At 31.9% G+C, this 22,123-nt stretch overlaps 1 protein-coding gene across 4 annotated transcripts in view; it reads left to right on the forward strand.

Annotated features, from left to right (window-relative positions):
* LOC147064943 (transmembrane ascorbate-dependent reductase CYB561-like) overlaps positions 1-21,908 on the forward strand; it is a 287,764-nt gene extending 265,856 nt beyond the window's left edge. The window contains exons 3-6 of one of the 4 annotated variants that reach the window (XM_085958274.1): positions 2,484-2,716; positions 3,756-3,964; positions 5,464-5,633; positions 17,481-21,908. In XM_085958274.1, the coding sequence (XP_085814400.1) occupies positions 2,484-2,716; positions 3,756-3,964; positions 5,464-5,633; positions 17,481-17,631 (763 nt within the window). In that variant the 3' untranslated portion in view covers positions 17,632-21,908. Of the gene's footprint in view, positions 1-2,483; positions 2,717-3,755; positions 3,965-5,463; positions 5,634-7,613; positions 10,716-17,480 lie in introns of those variants that run through there. The other 3 variants (XM_085958273.1, XM_085958277.1, XM_085958276.1) reach the window with 3 other exon arrangements.
* The last annotated feature ends 215 nt before the right edge of the window (positions 21,909-22,123 follow it).

The raw sequence follows: 22,123 nt of genomic DNA on the forward strand, positions 1-22,123 counted from the left end.
AAACATAAAGAAATCACAGTGTTTCGAGATACTATTAATAATTTTCATAACAAACTTCTAATGAATCAAACAAAATATTACTTTCGAAAGATATAAAATAAATATGTTATATACATTATATAATATTTGTGTGAATACTAGGTACATTTTTTTAAAGTGAAATCTTCAATAGTTATAGCAAATAACCAAATAATAATATTCAACTATTGGTATGGATTTTTTTTATTCACTACGAAATCAGATCAATAAAACGCATATTATTGCATTATTCTTCAAGGAGCGACGAGCGTCTCACGTTTGGTGAACCAGAAGGTAAACGGATTTGGTGGCTTGATGGTATTCAGAAAGACCCTCGAAAGCTGTATGTCAATAATTGGAAAAATATTATCAAAATTTATGAATCTGCTTCGGGCAAGATGAAGATCTTTGGTTTCCTCTAAAATTACTAACTTCTGAAAACCATATTATTTTATTTCTTACGATAATAAAGAAATTGGCAAATATTGTGGTCAGGATTTTCAATACTAATATGGAATGCAAATCCATCAATAATATTTAATTATGAGGTATCGAAATTGATTAAATATTTACCTACCTATATGTAAGCCACATTTGTCAACTTAGTGCAACAAACGATTAATGTAATTTATGGTCCAATAAAATATGATAATTATCGTCAAATTTTATGAGGGTGAGAACAAAAGTTGCTGGTGAATTCCCAGCTTCATTCCCATTCAACTTCCACGGTTTTTTTAATGAACAAAAGTTTTGACAATATTAAATACCTATCACCTTCTATTTTTAACATAGTTTCTTTCACAAACTAGTAATAAAACTTTTTTGAGATTTTTTTTTAGTACCTACCTAATTGAGATTGAAAGAATGTGTCGTTTTTTGTTGGAATTTCCACTTATCAGATCGTTATGTTAACGTTATATCTTCTTGGGGTGGGTATAACAATAAAATATTCATATTTTACGTAATATGGAATAACTTCAGGAACACGTATATAGAAAACAAAAAAAATAATAATCGAATAAACTTAAACTCACGTCCGTTGTAATCCGAATGATAAGTTTTAACGATTAAGCTAACGCCTCGAACGCTACCCATGCGGAAACAACTATGTATCTGAATTATAATTTAAATATTGTCAATATTACCTTAAAAGTACATTAATGTTTTCTTGGGAATTCTGCCCGCAAGCTGTCGGTTTGTTGCCACTGATTAACACTGTGATGTGCGCGAACAAAATTGCATCTTGCGATCGCATGCACTTCACTGTAAACAAAATTATTACGTTTCTCCCGTCAAAGTCGACTCGTTGCCGTTTCTACAACAAATGATTATTATCAATTTAAATGTCAAACCATTTATTATGTGCTTACACCTGCCGGAGAGTTAGTTATCCGGAGAGATTTCTCGCCAAATTGCATATTTTTTATAATTCAGGTAAACATTAGGTACGCCTAGCATGGATTTCGAATTACTTAAAATTATAGGTTTTGATGTATTACGCAAAATGAAATCGCTTGCATTAATCATAAAATACACAGAACGTCTTACTATCCTATCTGTGTTAAGTATGACCATGTGGAGTGTATTGCAACTGGGGAGTATAATGTCGAAATGTAAAACATGCAATTTAATACAATTTACTAAAAAATAATATATTAAACAGTGTTATTGGCGTTTTTAGCAGTGTACTATAATTTGAAGATTCTGGTTAGTGGATTACGGATCTAGGAGGGGGGAGGGGTTAACAGGATGCCAGACACTGCCCTTTTATGTTGAAACGGCTGGCGCGCGCTAGAGCCGGTTCGATGTTCACGTACTCACGCACTGACGGTTAAACGGACGGTTCGGAATGGCACTCTCACGGTTTCACTTGGTTTTGGGATGAATAAGGATGACAAGCTTGGGAGGGATGATAGACGTGACGTTCGCTCAAACAGTATCAGATTTAGCGCAACGAAGGTCGAACAGGTGTGTTTTGTCTTGAGTCACTGTGTGGTTAACGACGGCTTAGCTGTAACAAGCGTACATGCGTCCGTTGTCTTGATGTAACTCTTTGTGACGTCGAAAGGGTACTCGATGGACGAATTACCCTATACGCACAGCGGTTTACGAACAATTCACAAGTACCAATTAGCGAGGTAAAGCTATAACAATCCTGCACGCGTCCGCTTTCTGGATGTCACTGAATTTAACTTGCAATTACGTTCGACTCATGACCCGTAACTGCTGACTTGCCTTGTCTTGTGACAATAATTGGGGATCTGAGGTTTGTGGGAAGAAGGGATGAACGGGACCGTAATAGGTTCAACCAAGTGTTTTAATTACCTATTAATTGATACCTACATATCTAAAACCTTTCAAATGATTTAGTAATCTGATTGTGTATACGAGATGACTTATATATGAAATCTTATTATAATTACATAACAACTCATCTAATAGACTATGTTTTCCCTTCTTTTCAGGCATCGATCCAACTCCTATGAAGAGGAAGAAGGAGAATGGGGCTGCGGCAGCTGGTTCGAGTATGCCCTGGTCGTCACCCTCGCTTCCATCCTGCTGGTGGGATCCCTGGCCCTCACGATCTTCTGGGCAGTATACTACCGCAAGGGTTTCGCGTGGAGCGACGATCCTCAGCTCCAGTTCAACTTGCATCCAGTACTTATGGTCGCCGGATTCATCACCTTCAGCGGATTCTGTAAGTTTATTTTACGTTTGCTATCCATGAATATTTAGAATTTTTTGTGTTATTTCATGGCGAATATTTATACAAAGCATACAAAGTTTGACGCCAAAAGTCAGTAGTCCTATTTCATAGCTCTCAATATCAAAATAGCATCATTTTAATTGACACCAATAAAATTTACCTTTTTTTACAACTTCTAAATAATAATCTAACTAAATCACACTCAATAATTAAAAAAAAAACTGTTGTTCCTACAACTCTACTTTTTCTTATGAAACATTTGAAATTATCATTTAAAAGTAGAGAATTACATAGCATTGTGTTCTAATGTGGGTATAATCTTCGTTATCTTAAGTACTCACGATTGTATGCCTATTAACGGTGACCTCATGACCTTTGTCGTGGATCTGAGGGAAGGACAACAATAAAAGGGGGAAATAGGGGTTATACCTACAGTGGTTTTTCCTTCGAATTGAAGGAGTCACAACGGACGAAGGGAGATTCAAAGAGAACTAAATGACCTTTTTTTATCTCCTAATTTAGAAGGAAAAAATATAGACTGATAAGGCTTTTGAGTAGGCTAGATCGTAATTTTTAAGATGTTTGATCGACTGATTGAGGACGTTTGCTGTCATGGAACTGTATATTTTTTTTGACAGTTTCAAGACTTGCTTGTGGATGATTTCCACGTTCAAGTCTCTGATTACATAGCACATTAGAATAAGCAGTAAAACAAAATCCATCTAATGGCTAAATCAGACCTGGGCAAGATGTCGATCGCGGTCCACAGATAGGCCGTTAAAATTGTATGGGATGATCGCAAGAATGAATAAAAAAGTATCTTAATTTTCCAAAAAAAAATCTTTATCTGTAATGGAAAGTCAGCCAAAATAAAACCGATACAAATCAAAAAGATTATGGCTTAGCTTCTTCTTTTCCCCACATCGTCTTTACAACCATTTAATACCTACTCGTAGCTCAGCTTGTCGCTGGAAATATTGCACATATATTTAGAAAGATAGTCGATCAAATATTATTAATATGATTCCAGCGATCCTGCTGTACCGCATTTGCCGTTGCTGCCGGCGACTGTACGTGAAGCTGTTCCACACGATCTTCCACGCGCTGGCCATCCCTTGCGTGGTGGTCGGCTTCCTGGCCGTGCTGGACTCCCACAACCTCAACACGCCGCCAATCCCCAACTTCTACTCGCTGCACAGCTGGCTGGGACTCGTCACCATGGGGCTCTTTGGAATACAAGTAAGTGATATACCCAAAGAATTTGGACTTTGGATATGAGTCTTATATGAATTCTGTATTAGAATTTCAATTTGAAAATCGAACGATTGTACTTAAGTACATGTGGCGGTATGCAGTGACGTCCCTAGATAAAATGCCGCTCCCTAGCTAGCGCCAAAATGCCGCCTCATTTTTTTTATACAGTATTTTTATCATCCTTTCATGAGTCCAATATCTAAGAAATGTGTTGTATGGATACATTACTAACAAAATATCCTAACAGAATACAGGATAAATTTAAACACGTGTCAAGAATATGTCATACGTCGAATACTGACAACTGCTCTCGGTTTATGCATTGACGCTCATTAATATTGGTGTATTACACACACTATTGCACGTCTGTATTGCGTGGTATATTTTCGTAGGATACTCACATTCAAAATCCTGCGTCAAAATTGACTGTATTGGTATATAGCCTATCGGAATTTTATTTATTATCCGTTCTGTGGGTAACAAGTTCATTTTTTTATCTTCTTTTATTGGAAGCCCCAAAAATAAAATGACGGTTCGCGTTTTGGTTTGAAGTCTGTTGCTTTGTTTACATAACCGACCCACGAATTTATCGGTGTTTTACGTAATTATTCATCTTAAAAATATCGGTCAATGTATTTATTGCTTTTGGCTGCCTACATAAAATGGAGTATTTTCTCATATACTTAGCTAAATTTTATATTAAAATTTTTGTCTTCATACTTTCCCACGCTTGAAAAATTTACATGTTTTTTTTTCAATATATGCTTGCATTTACAGTATGGACTTAATAATTTGAGCAACCATTTCTCATAAAAAAAGTATTGAGGAATCTCTTCGGTAGGCGGATAAGATCCACATCGGATTGTATGATCATGGATAGAAAAATTTTCAATGGAGATAGACTATTTATCAGAGCGAAGCTGAAAACGAGTAATTAAGACTAATGATTAAATTAACTGCAAGTAATTTGACATTGTTGGTTCATTTGTAGCAAGCATCACACTTGTTGTCTGAGATGTATTTGACACAGTAAGTTGCACTGTGATAAGAACGCCTTGTATTAATGTTACAAGACAGGTTTTTTATACAATATTCCATCATTATTTAGATAAAAAATCACATAAAATCGGAGGCATCCATTTTATTTTTATATTTTTATTAACAACTAATTTAACGCTCACATCAGACACTTAATTTTTCTATTACCAAAATTACCAATCTGTTTAATCCACTGCAAGGACTCGATGGGTTGGTCTATTTATTGGCTAACAATCATTCCTTGTAAAAAACTGTGGAGGTCAATATGCTCCGATTAGGAGAGAAAATGTTAGTAAATATAGTTAAAATACCATTAATTTAAACATGTTGAAAATGTTTTAGAATTTATCAAGTAGTGTTCTAATACAACATGTTTGTATTACTTGTTTTAGTGTAATTGTGCTCTTTGTAAAAGGTATTAATATTTAATATAATGCATTTTTCAGTTTGTGGTGGGCTTCTTCAGTTTCCTGGTATTGCTGTGCTGCGATAGTGCCACGGCGGCATTCCGTGCCGCACTCGTCCCGATCCACGCCTCCTTCGGCCTGACCACGCTCATGCTGGCCATCGCCACCTGCCTCACTGGACTCACTGAGAAGGCCATATTCACCCTCGGGTTTGTACTCCATTACATCACACGACATAAACACCCACATACATCATCGTGCCTTGTTACATGACGATACATTCAGTGCTATGTCGCTTCTGTTACAATATGTTAACGCTTGTTCGTGACAGCATCTTTCTTCTACCTTTCAGTTTTGAAATACTTGCTGATTGTCAAATCTTGAAACTATGACATGTGATACGTAAGAGTAATGTTTTTCAACCGAAGTTTCCTAGTGTGCCGCCATTTTTTTTTAAATTTTACCTATAATAAACAGAAATAAAGATACATTAAGTGATCATTGTTTGGTAGCTCGTTTATTTACTAGTTTAGCTCGATAAGTACACCCACATTGGCTGCGCGGCTTAAGCGTTGGACTATCACGCCGTCGGTCCCAGGTTCGAATCCTGGGTCTGGCAAGTACACATATTGTTTTTCAATTTGTGTCTGAGTCAGGGTATGGGCCTAATAGGTTGAGCAAGTGGCTGACATCCATTTCTCGTAAAAAACAAAATCTGTTAATACAAACCTCTACTCTGTGGAGGCCCATATGATCCTATTAGGATCGGACATGGTCCCAATGAATTAGCTCGATCACAAAACTTGCTACTCTTTTGTTTTGAGTGTCGTTAGTAATTGTTTCATTTCTGTGCAACCGGGCAGTACCCCTACGAACCCGTATGAGTTACACTTTGTTTATAGGTTTACTCGTATGCCATAAAAATTTTGATAGAAGGTGAAGTGTGCCGTTTTATTAAAAATGTTTAATTACACTGCATTAGAGAGCTTTACGTATGGTTTTCCATTAAATATCATTCTTGATAGGATGACTATGCATGAAATTCAGAATTTATCGATATACTGTATTAAAGCTTAGTTGAGATTGACAGGAAGGGAAATTGCAGTAAATTCTGACTTACCATAAAAACGCCTCCGAAATTACTAGTTTGGATGGATTTACTGCAAATTAACAGTTTTTATCTCAAAAAAGTGTTATACCTAATTATATGGATGATGATTTCATGGAAACAATCGCACTCAGTATTGAAAATAAATGTTTTCTAAAAAAAGAGAATTTACTGTATTTAAACTTAGCGGTTAACAAACACACTTCAGCCATCTTAAATAATTTATTGCATGTCAGAGTTTCAAGAACTGCCTCTTATATAATGTCATTTTCAAGTATATTTGATCATGATTCCACAAAAATACTCAATAGAAACAAAGTAAAGATTTTGTTAACTCCGAATTAATCGAAAGAAATCTACTTTTGAATAAGTTTGTATCAATTCAAATTCAATTTCTTTCATAGTTATAGTAAAATTCTTATTTATAGTAATTTATTTATGATATATAGCATGGACTACTAGATAGCTAGCGGCATGTTGCCTTATTTCATCCCATTTTAAAATACCATCATTTTCATACAAAATTATTTTAATTCCATACATTCTTCTTTGTCTTCAATCTTAATTATTTGATTGCAATAATCAGAGCCAAGCTGAAATATCAATTTAGTACCCAGTATATTATGCTTCTCCCATAATAATGCGGGTGCCAATTAATAGGCATAGCAAACAATCAAAATGGAATTTTGCTACTTGTGTACCGACATAGTTTTCTTCATTGTTGATTGAGATCGAATCTTCTACCCTTAGCCTTAGGCATGCCTCACAAATACTGAATTTTTGAAATCGTATTGACCTCAATGTGTGTGAGACAAGCCTCATAGTTTTCAAAATACACTACAATTTCATCATGGCTCTGACTAAAATGCGCATGTCAATTTAAATAAGTATTTTTTTAATAGCTCTATAGCATACTTAGGGCTCATTATTTAGCAGTTAATTATATTCTGTTTGCCCTGTCTGCATTTTATGTTAGTTCATTCTTATCGTTGCTACATGTTTCGATGTGCTAAACTCCTCTGTTTTGTGTTGTTGTTATTGTTTTTACGTTCTATAGCATGTATCATTTGTTTATCCACAGCTCGGAATACGGAAATTTCCCCACGGAAGGTGTTGTGATCAACGCTCTAGGGATGTCGTTGATTGCCCTCGCCATTGTCGTAATATACATCGTGATGAGGGAAAAGTTCAGGGTCAGTCCGATGCACAATCAAGTGCTGATAAGGGCATCCGCTGACCTCTAAGCATCAGATAGCCATTCGGTGTTCAGATGAGCTGAAAGTTCAAATGATCTGTTGCCAATGTTCCCGGCAATGACAGTATCCACAGACATGCGATACATATTGTGAAATTATTTCTTTATATAGTTTTTTTAATGTGTAACAATACGATGTGTAGATTTAATACTAATTTTAAGATGTAAAACTTTGTATGATCCGTGTGAGAATGAATGTTTTAAGATAGTTTTATGAAAATCAATATATTGAATGTGTTCACAGACTTTGTAACAAAATAATAATAAATTATCGGTATTATTAAATTTAAAAACATTGTTTGATATTTTCATAATACAAACAAAATATTGTAGCATTTTTTAATTCTCTGGCTTGTCCAAGTGGCAATAATGTTCTTGAAATGAACTCAGGTCGTGTTAGTATTTCCAATGTAAATTACAGTAAATACTGTGTTCATTTACCTGTACAGTCTATTAGTAGTACCCAAAAACATTATATAATTATCCTTTTGTGTGTAGCTATAAAACTGTAATCTATGAATCTTAACACGTTTGAGTCAAACATTTGAGTATTCCCAGGGTCGACATTAGTGATACCCTTTTCAATAGATTGATTTAATTTAAAGTAATAACTGATTGTTTTACTGAAAATTTAAAAGAAATGCTATCTATATATTGATGTGTCTAATATATTGGTTATCTAAAAATTAAAACGGTTTGTATGGAAAGCAAAAGTGAATGTGTTGTTTGATGTTTGAAAGTGTGCTTCAAAAAAAGGTCAGTATTCATACATTGAGGTCTAAAATTATATTTGACCTCAAAAATCTACCAACATGGAAGAGTGGTATATATGTCTCTTTGAATACTGTCACCAGCAGTTTTAATTATAAACTCACGTTGACGATGTACAATATGCTATTATTTCTCCTGACAAAAATATTAATTCATATGTAAATTCATGGGTATTTTTGATTTTTTGTGGTATTTGGATTGTCACTGTCTGTCCTTTATTCGCCTTTCATTTCTAACGGAAGAAAAACATACTATTATGATCTAAATACCACCAAAGATATTATTTTTGAGGTATCCTGTCAAATTTTATGTTTACATAATATATAGACCTCTTTTTGAGGAACACTTTCATATCTAATAATTAAGTGAAAAGCATTTAATAATAATTTGATTGAAATGATTGATTTTAAATGTGACTGATAATACTTTGAATGATTCTCTCTCGCTATTAAAAGCAGGATAGTAGTTAGGAAAAAATGTGTGAAGAAGTTTGAGTGATATTTATACTACGTACCTACTACGGTACTTTTATAAAATCAATTCGTCAGGGCAGTGTTCTGGCAATGCAGAATTAATTCAAGGAAACATAACTTATGGACAAATACAAATATATTGACGTTAACTTAGTTTTAACTTTACTAACAACTTCTATATATGTATAAACATAGTGTTGCTGAAGTTGTAAGCATAAGGTTAAGCGTTGTTTAAGACCACTTAGGAGCTTCTTAGTTTACACCATTTTTTTTTTTAATTTTATTTATTTAGTAATGACACAAACATTTATGATTAAATAAAAAATAAATTATAACAAATTATATTACTCATGATTTGTAAAGCAACGATCAACTCATCGTAAATAAGTCATCGCCATAGATTAGTGCTGTTTCTTTGTTCATATCGCATCAGTGTCAACTTAAAATAATATAAGGCTATTTGTCAATAATACGCCACAACCGAAGTTTTAAGGAACTGAATTGAAAATTTAATAGAATTTATTGCCTCCGGATTAACGGGTGAAAGTTGTTGATCGCTTAACTGAGTGATAATATATAGATTATTCAGCCTAGATAAACGATATACATATAAAGTTGACCCGTTTATAACTTGCCGTAGGTGAAAAATTACTATTTTTGATTAATTGAGGTTAATTATCACGGTCTCTATTCATTGATTCATTGCTATATTTTGATCCATCGGCTACACAAAATTCTTCTCTGCCGTATATACGAAGATAGTACCTATATATTATTTGGAATCTTGGATTTAAATTAACTCAAAACTAATGAATTACACCTTACGTATAAGCAGGGAACACAAAATTAATGAGAACTGGCTTACCCTACTGGGTGTGGTTTAACAGGCTAAATATCTCAAGTGTGAAAAATGTGGGATAAACTTAATGTTCAAGAATATGCTATTTTCAATAGTTAATAATATGTATTTTAGTTTGTCACGTTAATATAACGAGCTTTCAATCTTTGGGAACAGTCAATGCGGTTGTTTTTGATGGTTTTTCATGGCGGTCAGGCCATAAATTACCCTGCTTCAGAACTTTGGTCCATGGCGATGGCTTTTACATTTCTATTTATTAATCTGTTCTGTGCGTTTTGGTCAAAATGACTTGAGCTAGTTCTGCATTGTACTGACGAATTACTATCGACTGAGTGTTGATTGTGTGCTTGGAAATAGTTTTTGTGGTTGTTTGACGTAAAAGCAATTTCCGTTCTTGTGCCTTTGTCATTTATAATATTCGTGTATTAAATAATGTCACAAAATAATTAAATTCTTTTATTACCTACATCAACCTCTGAGATAAATATATATTATAGTAAAATTTTGATCAATATTATCACCTTTAATGTCGGTCAATTATTGATACTAGCAACATTCAAAAGTATTGCAAGGTTATAATTTTCTTTCCAAACGAATACTCAAAAAAAATTATAAATTAAAAGACCTATAAAAATAAATTATGTTATTTTAAGTAAAATATAGTACCTTTCCATTATTATTATATAAATAATATTATATAATATTACGCAGTTTCGTTTTTATGAAAATTTTAAATGCCATATTCATTATATCGTGAATATTGAAAAAAAAATCTTTTTCTCAGACGAGTTGATAATGTTGAGACAATTTTTCATATAAATTTAGAGGCTAAATATAATGATATATTTAAAAAAAATATTATAGATATGATTATGTAGAAATAAAATGATTTTTCCGAACAATTTTGTTTTTTTTTATTATTTGTTATTTTATTGTTTTGAAAATTGTAATGCTTTTCATATATTTTTTTTGTTTTGCACGCTTCTAATAAAAAAATATTATTTTTAATTTTTTACAAAATCGACACATTCATTTCATCACATTGCATGGGGATTCATAATAATTATTATACAATATTATTGACATGTCTGATATGCATTGTGTTTTAAATATTTTTAATGCTTGCTAATTAATAAAAACGGTTGAACCTCATTTTTGATATCTGTATTATACAAAACCTCTTTCATAAAAATATATCTAAAATTTGTAAGCTTATATAGGTACAAAGCAGTTGAGAAGGGTGAGGGTAAGCTGTTAAGATCCGACACTAAACTTTATCAGTCAAATGTATTTGTTTTCATTGAACCAATACTACAAATTGCAGATGGTGTTGGTTGGTTATTAAAATTCGTAAACCAAGCCATACTCAAAAAATATTTGTGTATCAAAAAAATATTTAAAATTATGCTGTTAAGGGGGATGTCATCAAAAGTTTCGTTTTTATAGAGCCATCTATTCCCCGAATTACAAAGCATATAGGTCAAAATTATATCAGAATCTAATTCCAATTACAATCCAATTTGAATAAATCTTCGAGGCATCTTATCTAGATGTCACTGTAATTATATATTAATAAAAAATCTAAAAACAGGTGATATAATTACAGTTATTATTTAAACAATGGTATATATATTTTTTGCATTTTATTTCAATCGGACTTTTTTATATTTTGTCAGATTATTATAAAAATATACGTGGACCATCGACCTGGTAGTACCTTATAATAATTACTTATGTGAGTTTAATTGGAATGGATTGGATTGTATTAGAATTTGGATTTTATAGTAATATTAAAAAAATATATACATATAATAATATTGTGTAATGATATTTATATGTGATAACAATCTGTGAATTATTGACATTCTCATAATAATGAAGATAATTAATTAGGTATGGAATCATTAGACCATACACACGATCTCTATAAAAATGGCGTCATAGACTATTTTACAACACATTTTTAGAAAATAATGATTAGGTTACCTAAGTAAAAATATAAATATTATCAATTCATTATTAGAACAATCCGAAGATGACAGCCGGTTTGGTGATTTGAAAATAATTAAATATACCCAAAACATTGACAATAATAATTTATTCTCATCATAAGAAAATATACCTAACATCTGAATAGAATAGACCCATAGGGACTCAAAACAGTACGTCGAATGTGTTGATAATTTATTTTTTTTGGCATTCACAAAACGTAGGTAATAATAATAAATGTAGGCAGGCACACTGTAGGGTTTATTTGGAAAGCATCTGTCAGTCGTGCAGGTACCTACCTAGTAATATATCAATGCTAGCTGCCATCAATGCTGGCTGAATTGGCTGGACAGGGAACTCAGAAATATTTTTTTTTCTTTTCTGTGGTCTCGGACCATCGCAAAAAAGCAATGTTGCGCCAGTTTTGATTTGTGACTAGGTATAAATATGCCAGTCGAGATTATTTTTGGTAGGTAAATACTTCTGATTACTTATACAAATATTGGAAACTGGTTAAGTGAAACCAAATAAGGACTGATCTAATTATTTAAATCTGAATAGGTAGGTATATCCCAAATTAATTTTATAATTAATTTTGACATTATTTAGTTTGCAGATATTTTATAAGTAATGTTTTTTTTTATGTAGCTACTTACAAACATTGTAGGTATCAATTTTATTTTCGATGAATATATATTAAGTAGGTATGTTAATTACTTAACACATTGACTGCTGATTAGATAATTGCTTTTTAATTACCACTTTTAAATAGTATGCTAATTATGTCGATTGGCCACCTAATCGTTACGCACTAGGTACGTCTTTAGTGTCCAAGTCGATATGCCCTGGATCGAGGGGCCCTGGCATCCCCCAAACATGAAAATTATCAGAATGATTTTAAACATTGAAATTGAAAGCCAATAAACTATACCTTTGGGCTTAGACAAATAAAAACACGGCAAAAAAATGATTTGTAATAATTCTCCAGCACCCTTTTTAGAAAAATTTCTTAGATTTTAATTTCTAACACAAAAATTTCGAAAAAAACGAAAAAAACAAACAAAATTTTAGAAACCCAATCCCTAATGAACTGTCAAAAAATTCTCGGTGTCCAACTGAATTCAGGAGTGGTGTTGGTCATGGCTGGGGAGGGCTGACAGGGCTCTAGTCTGGGGGGCCGGGTTGTGGGGGGCCCGGCGTGTCGGGTTGATCAGATAAGTGAGATAAACACACATCATAAAGTAGCTTTAATAGTAGAAAAAGTCGCCTGCGGCACTATTACACTTCATGGCCATGAACATTTTCAATTACTTATATAATTGTGCAATATATTTTTTGATTATTACGTGTCGATACTCGACAGCTCTATTATTAAAGTAGATGTATTAAAAATCGTCAATAATTCACTGTATAAGTACCCTTAATTTGAACTAAAACACAATTTGAAAAACGTTAATGTAGTGTTTCACACTGCCTTTAATCTTAGCGGTAGGTAGGGGGCCCGCCAAATATCCTAGCCTGAGGGCCCGTTTCAGAATGTGGGGACCATGGTCTAGGTACACCGAGTGCAATAGACAAAAGACCGATAAACGATAAATTAGGCTGTGAAGAAGAAAAAGAGCCTATGGGACTAATTTACATTCTCCTCCTTTGGCCCCCCCCAATATTAAATCCTGGGTGCGCCACTGCTTATTGGGGTAATAATTAGATTCATTTGCGAAAATTCGCGTTCACATTCACTTGAAGTAATGGTAATAGAATTCAATGCATATAATATATCAAACGCGATAGTTTTTCAGGATATGTATGTCTTTTCATATAAGATGATTCAGGAAAATTAACTTGTACCTACCTACTACGTAAGCGCGAACATTATTTCGTCTAATTGCTTTTTTATAACTGAGAATGTCTCAGGAGCAGTTACCCAAACTGAGGTTGCCATGCACTCAAGTGTGCTTTAACCGAATTTATATGACTAGTCAAGAGTGGTCATGAAAGAAAGGAACACATAAGCAAAATTAAAAAATTTGGTAGCTCATACAAAGCTGATAATTATGAATTATCTAAGGAAGTAAAAACATCTTCACGTTGACAGTATGACGCCGCAAATTTTCTAAATGCAACAAATTGGCGTTTGTGGGACCAGATCGGGCGTTTTTCTTTATTTCCTATTTTTTTATTTAAGTAGGTACTTCAAAAATTATCGTTGTTAGTGTTATTATTATACAAAATCGCTGAAATTAATAAAAAGGTACCTACCTTAACAATATAAGTTTTAATGAAAAATTGTATGTGTTTGTTTGTGGGGGGGGGAGGGGGTGTAAATTTACCACACCGGCTGATGGGTGACACCAACCCTATTTACGCCACTGCTCAAATGCGTTGATGATCCGCACACACACAATAGAAAAATTAGAGGGAACGTTGCTAGCAGTGTATTGAAATTGACTGATGAATGTTTGCTATATTTTATCAATATTCAAGTAAACAAATGAGGAGACGGCTTAATGTAAATGCTAACATAAATTTCTCAAATTGTTTCAGACCATTCGTAATAAAATATATTACCATGTGCATGCATACTAACCGCACGTATCTACATACGAGGTAGGAACCTATTATTCATGCGAACTAGAATCTAATACATATGACAGTTATTTCGGTATCGCACGTTGTTGCCGCTAGAGGCAGCACGTCCTTGACGACTGTATTTAATTTGAAATTAGTAAATAACATAATAAATATAAATTAAAATATCACGTTAAATATATCTAAAAAGTAAGAAAAATATATTGAACAGGCCCACGTTTTCGCTTGATGCAATTATTGAAAATTGAACATTTTTATTTTTCGTAAAAATCGATTGATTTTAGATTGAAAAAAAAACATTAAAACTATAATTAATTGACAAAAGAGATTCACTAGTTCCAAGAAAACTTATTAAACAACATTAAATCGATAATTTTGTTTCAAGAAATTACTTGGAACAATAAATATTTATTTTAGTAAAACCCTTATTTTTAGCCGTTTTTTCAAATTTGTCGCTTTCTCTTTGAAATAAAAAAATATATGTTATTTTTCCCATTGTATTTAGATAGGTATCGATCGATTAAAATATGTTTAAAGCTTTAATTTGATAATGAATTTCTATGCCTCTCCCCCTTAAATCATATATAATTTGAGATATTTTATTGATTAAGGTTTGGTTTAGGCAGGGCTTAATGAATTATTACCCACGTCAGTCATGATGGCCGTGCAGCTTAAGCGTCGGCCTATAATGTTGTGGGTTCCATGTTCGAATCCTGGGTCTGGCAAGTACACATATTGTTTTTCAATTTGTGTATGAGTCAGAGTATGGACCTGATAGGTTGAGCAAGTGGCTGATATCCATTTTTCGTAAAAACAAAATCATTTAATACAAACCTCCACTCTGTGGATCCCCATATGGTCTTTTTAGGATCGGACGTGGTCGAATAAATCAAATATAATAATGAATTGAAAAAAAACTAGCCAACATGATCTGTAATATGTATTCATAATTCAATGAAAACATCTAACTAGTGTAACTGTCAAAGTTTAGTGTGCACTATTTATGTCGGATCTTAACAGCTTACTTCCACCACTCGCCACTGATATAAAGCGTTGATCCCTTAATACATTTTAATACAATAATTTTAGTCAATATGAATTAATTTTAAAATCCTAATTTTGCTAGTGCTTATTTTAATTATAAATTGCAATCTATCTTGTTTTAGTGTGAAGGTATCCATCCGTAAAGGTGAAAATGACTTGCACTTTATGCATCCATAGATTATGACCATCAATATTCAATAATATGTTGCCAGGAAATGATGAATTGAGGTTCACTGTATAAACATTCTGCATGAATTCAGCAAAATTATCCATTATTGATAAATTGATTATACATGGTAATGAAATTGGACCAAAGACACAATTATTACCTCTAGCCACGTATTGTCATGTGGCGTGAGTGTGTTTCTGATTTTTGTTTTGTCTTTCACAATACTAACAATTATTAACTATTAACACAATATTGTTTTAAAAAAAATTAAATTAAAGAGCTCCTTGCTGTCATAATTGAAAAATTAAATTAGTTATTATCCAGATTTAATGTGTACCTCTCAGTAATCTGGATTATAAGAAATCCATTAAATCTAAAATTGGACGTATAAAACCGCATTTAGACCAAGCGAACGAATGTTCGTTCTTCCCCCACTCCAGCGAAATTCTCTTGACGTAAACGCTTTTTTTTAAGCGAACATAAGAGTTTCGCTGGAGTGGGGAAAGAACAATCATTCGCTGGCTTGGTCTAAATGCGGCTTTAGTTATTACGAAACCTCTTACTGAGGAGGTAAAAATCTTCACCGGATTGTAGAGCCAATCAATATATATATATTAATTTGTTTCTCTCTACATTTGAGATTGTGAACATTTCATGTAATGTGCAGTCTGGAAAATCGAAATACTTTGATAACCGACATATTATCTTCTATGAGCGACATTGTCTGTAATACGTGGTAAATAATAATATTCAATTACATATTATTATTTAAAAGATATATTTCGTCAATAAGTAAGTACATATTGATGAGTTAGTGCATATATATTGTATGCCCAGCCAGCATTGTATGTCTAAAAAAGGTGGTTATTCAAATTTATAATAAATCATTTTGCCTTTGATGTTTAATCGATTTGAATGATTCATGCAATATGAATTTCTAAAAACATGAAAAACTTGACATATAATATTTTTTTGTGCACTAACTCATTGATATGCTATGTTTGATTTGGTATATTGGATGTTAATAATTAATCGGTAGGTGTTTGATTGCTTTCACAAAGGATGGGAAAAGGCTTATTGATTGACCCCAATCCTTGCTTTTTGCTGCAGCTAATGAGAAAATTATCAAATAATTAGGATAATTTTATTTAAGTACATAATATGTATTTTTCAACAATCAGAATGATCTAATCGAATGAATATTAAATGATGTTCTAAAAATTATAAATCATGGACTATGGAGCATCTGAAAAATAATGTGTACCTACTTCTATAATTTTTATGAATTACATAATTTGGTATATGTAATTTTTTTTTTGAAAATACAAATCAATCGTATTCTTTGGTGGTATTTCAGATACGACCGTGTGTTTTATCCTCTACTTACTTCATTGATGGTTAAAGTACAAAAAACAATCAAATGGTCCTAATAATGACTGTACTTTAGCGGCTGCAACAAACATGCCGCGCCGTGGTCAATTTTGTTGCCATCACAAAGCTTTTTTTCCCAATAAGAAAATGTTGCAGTTTTTTCAAATCAAATTTGTTCTAAAAAGGTTTTATTTAAAAAGTATTACTATAATGTAAGTATGAAAGAACATTATTTGTCTATGGGCAGGTATTATTTTTAAATTTATTATCGCTTTAGCAATGAAGTGAGAGGATAAAAAGAAGGTGACCCTTTATCAATTTTTTTTTTTAATCCTATCACCGAGTGTTATTTAAAGTAGATAGTATTAAAAAGCATGCAGCTGAAAGCTTGGTGGCGACTAACATGGGCATGTGTGGTGAATTCTCAGGGATACCTACTCCAACTGGGTGGACGAGGGTATCGTGATAAACGCCATCGCAGTGTCGCTGATCGGCATCGGAATCGTCGTGTCCGTGGCGGTGCGGAGGGCGAGCCGCCAGCGCTGCCCGCGGGTGCGCACCGACCCCAACATCAGCTAGACCGGAGGCTCTCACTAGGCACCGCCCCCGCCCTCTTCATCACTCACTCCAACGATGCCGTGTTGCTGTTGCCGTTCTACCATTTCATGTAATATATTTTCCACACTGTCCTTCTAGTGTGTCATCTCTCATTCGAACGATGAATTGTTGTTTTTGGCAGATTTACTCGCCGACAGATGGATCAAAATATTGTAAACATTGTCTGACAATTTTTCAACAGGATATTTTCTGTGACTCATCATTATAATATTTATTAATTGAATTATAACAGATTATTTCTAATTTACTTGACAACTACTTCAATTTTTCAAGATATTTACGATAAAAATTCAAAAAGACTACAATAAATAATCAATCTACTTTAATGATTATATTTTCTGTACAACAGAGACTTAAGCAATAACAAAGACTTTTATCATTATAACCTTTGTAAAGTAACCAACATATTGAATTATTTGTAAAGAAGAAATTTAATGATTGTTTGTCATTACGTGAACTTAATACAACAAAGTTCTAAGTGTTTATCCTTGACAAAACAAACCTAACAATGAAGTTGTACGTATTCCAAACTGCCTCATTGTTACTATTTGTTTTCCCAAAAACAAACACTTAGAACCTTGTAGTTCTCCACTCATGGTTAGTTCTCTTTGGTAGAACAAATTAATCACTGATGAGTTAAATCACATGAAATTCTAACAGCATTTATTATTGACTAAATCTCCTCAAATGTCACTACTTTTCGTTTTATTTACGGTGAATATTTTTATCCATCTGTCCAATATAAATATTTTTTATTTATTAATTTTATGAAAATATCATTCTTTAATGATAATCCGATCCTGCTTTTATTATTCCTATAAAAATGGGAGTAATAGATATGCAGAAACAATATAATTTTCATTTTGACAGTCGCCATTTTCGGAACTGTAAAAATTTGTCTTTGTCACGAATTTATTTTATTTCTCACTTACGAGACAAATGAAAAAATGAGCTAAATATTTATATTTAAATGAAACTACAACGATCGAAAATAGTTATGTTCCTTTGTTTTTAAACGAAAAATTATTACAAATTTATTTTGCAAATCAAAAGCAATATTTAATTTTTTTTTTATTAGCTACGTTTTCCTTTTTAGTGCATTAAACTACTGTCTGTTTTAATGCATAAAAACCAATGTAAGTTTGTTTGGTAAATAATAATTGATCAAATGGTAGATTTGCTTTTTTGGAGAAAACTTTTTTCCGGCGTAACCTGCATTATCTTTTCTATGTAGGAGTGTCAATCATAATATATTTTCAAATTCACGGATTGATTTATTATACTTTTTTTTTTAATTAATAAGTAACTTTTTGAATGCTGCTAAGGAAAAAAGGCAACTGTTTAAAAAAATCACAAATTGAGCTAGTGATTGGATTAACGTGCATCTCGTAGATTAACGTGATCTACGAGAAATTCTGAACCATTTGACATAAAGTCAAAAGCAGTAAAAAATTTATTTCAGTATAAAAATCGACATTGTTTTCCATTTTTTTCACGAAAACAGTAATTAATTATTACTCTAAACAATAAGACAGTATATAAAGAGATTCTAAAGAAAAACACAATAGCGATTGAAAATATACCGGTTTTTGCTTATACATACCATAAACCAAAAGATTCATCCACATTATTGAAAAATTTCTTAAGAAAAGTTAAAAATACGTGAATGTCTCATTATCTCAAAATGTGACTTTGGCAAATAGCTGCCGTTTTGCTTATGGGGACAGAATATGACTTTGATGTTCAAATCTGTCGCAGATATAGAAAGTTAATTTGAAGTGAGTATTTATTGATTTGTCTAATTATGTGGAGTTTACGATGTGTACCAGATTAAAATATTTCTGTCATTTGAAATAATAATGTTTTATTAGTAGGTATCAAAATGTTTATTATTGAATTGAATAGTTAGTTAAAATATTTGTATATTAAGTGTTTCCGTTACGATAATACTGTTTCATATTTTATGTAGCGAAGTTCTTTGACAGATTGCTTCTTATTTATTGTCAAAAAAAATCACTTTTATGCATGTTATGTATATGTTTGAAGATTCATTGATTACCATTGTGAACGAAGTAATTTACGAAATAATTGACGCAGTTATTTCCGATGTGTTCATACATAAGTTGCCAAAGGTGATGTACGTAAGAGTGTGTATAGACGTATAAGAAAAAATATTGAATAATAGGAAATTTTTATTCCATTTCATAAGCTCAATATTATAAAATTACATATTGTATGTACGGATAATTCCAGGAAATATTAATGTAGTAAAATTAGCTAACGGAAGAAGTGTATGGAGCAATTTTATAATAATATAATATTTATCGGTGTTAGAGAAGTATGTAGTAGTCATCATGGAAACGTAGAAGTCTATCGCTTTTAGAAAGCTTTATAAACCTAGAATGTTCCAGGTACCACATGATGTTTGTGAAAGTGTTTGAGTGTTTATCGGTGTAAGTTATGATTAACTAATGTAATAATTATTGTGAGCCCCTCAATTTTTTATCAACGTGTTTGTAATAAGGAACTCCACTCCACCCATAATTTTGGAATTGATTAATAATTATTATTGTTTTAAGAATATAGTCGTAACATGAAATTTTTGAAAATCTGTTGTTTCGAAAAGTTACATTAAAAATTGCAATAGATCGTTAATACTACAATCTGGTGTGGATTCTTACGAAGTATTTTTATCACATCTTTTACAAGAAATGCTTTTTGGCCATTTGCTCAACCCAGTGCATTCATATTCTCATATTACATCTAATCGTCAGATGCGAGGTTCGAACCCCCGATCCATGGCATCAGAAGCAGACATTCTGCCACTCATACAGCGCAGTATATTGAATTTACTTCTAACATTCATTACAGTAAATACAAAATATGTATAACTCAAAAAATGTACACAAAAGTATTTTATATATTTAGGTGCTTGTCTTATTGTGTTCTTTCTTAAGTGGAATTCCTCATTATGGCACTAATTTTTATACTAAGCATTTCAGTGGTACCTAGGATATATAAATACATTGGCGCCGTTTTTTTGTATATAACAATCACTATGGTTTCGTCTCATCTCTCAGTAAATATAATTACATAAGTAAATAACTCGTATGTATAATATCATAAAACAATATTAACATGTATCACCATTCTTAAATCTAATATAAAAAAAAATAATAAAAGTATTTTCATTTTTCGTTTCTATTTTTCATTATAAATCCCTTTATATGCGGGATGATGTACAAAGTACCAACGACCCTTAACACCGTGCATGTGTACACACGTTTCTCTTTCAATTGTTATTATTTAATTTAAAAAAATATATAAACGTAATTTAAAATTGAGTATTACAAGTTACAAATGTATTTCGTAACTTGTAATACTTTGTTAAATTAAATTTAAACCGAAGTAGATTTTGTTACACTGTTTTTCTACTTGTCTGAATTATCAGAAATTAAGATATTTTGAAAAAAAAGCAATTTTTATATATTTTTAAAATATTCACGTAAATAAATTTTTCCTATAAAGAATTTTATAATGCTTTATAATCTAAGCAATCTGGAATTTTTTTCATAATACTACTGACCAAAAAATAAAGTTTGCGGAGAAAATGAAACATGCCACTGTCGGGTCCAAGATATTTTATTTACTACTATCGTTTGACTGGTCACCTTCCAGAAATGTCAAATTTAATATACTCCCTTTTGTAGTGAGCGAAAAGCACTTAACTAAAACGAAAAGTATTTTTTTACTGTTACTTTTTAAAATAATTAAAAAATGAGACATTTTTTTCTGAACTCGAAATACTTATATTTATCTTGTGATCTGAATGTTGCCAATTTAGACTTAATTATAATAAATAATATTAGATGGATGTTGCGGAATATGCTTATCCATCCCTGGGACTGAATTTATAATTAATAGTCGAAGGATGCATCCGATCTTCATAGTATTGCTATTTCCATATAGATACCACTGTGAAAAACTGTTCAACTTGTCATATCGCATTATTGACTATTTATTATTGTCTCCTTTTTAATAATAGACAAAAAAAAAACTATAGGTACACAATGTGCAACTTTTTAAATATAAAAATAGAAAATCTTTGTAACGTTTTATTTAAATATCTTTTGCATTTTATAAAAATGGGTGTAACTATTGATTGACTTGTGAATTTTATCACTGTTTTACAATTTTGAATATTTATACGGCATAAAGAAATTAAATAAACATGTGACTGTGGATTTTGGTGTTTTATTTCATATTATTTAATACCTGTACCTATACGTCCATTGTTACACATAGACCTCTACTATATTAATAAACTATTTCTTTTATTCAACGAATAAGACACAAGATTTGAGAATGTAACATTCTATAATATATTGAATATACATAATTTGAAAACATTTCATATACACACTAGAAATAATCATTTTGCAGAAAAAAATAT

The sequence above is a fragment of the Rhyacophila brunnea genome, unplaced genomic scaffold (genome assembly GCF_057557595.1).
Source record: "Rhyacophila brunnea isolate RB1 unplaced genomic scaffold, BYU_Rbru_1.0 scaffold_7, whole genome shotgun sequence".
Lineage (NCBI taxonomy): Eukaryota > Metazoa > Arthropoda > Insecta > Trichoptera > Rhyacophilidae > Rhyacophila > Rhyacophila brunnea.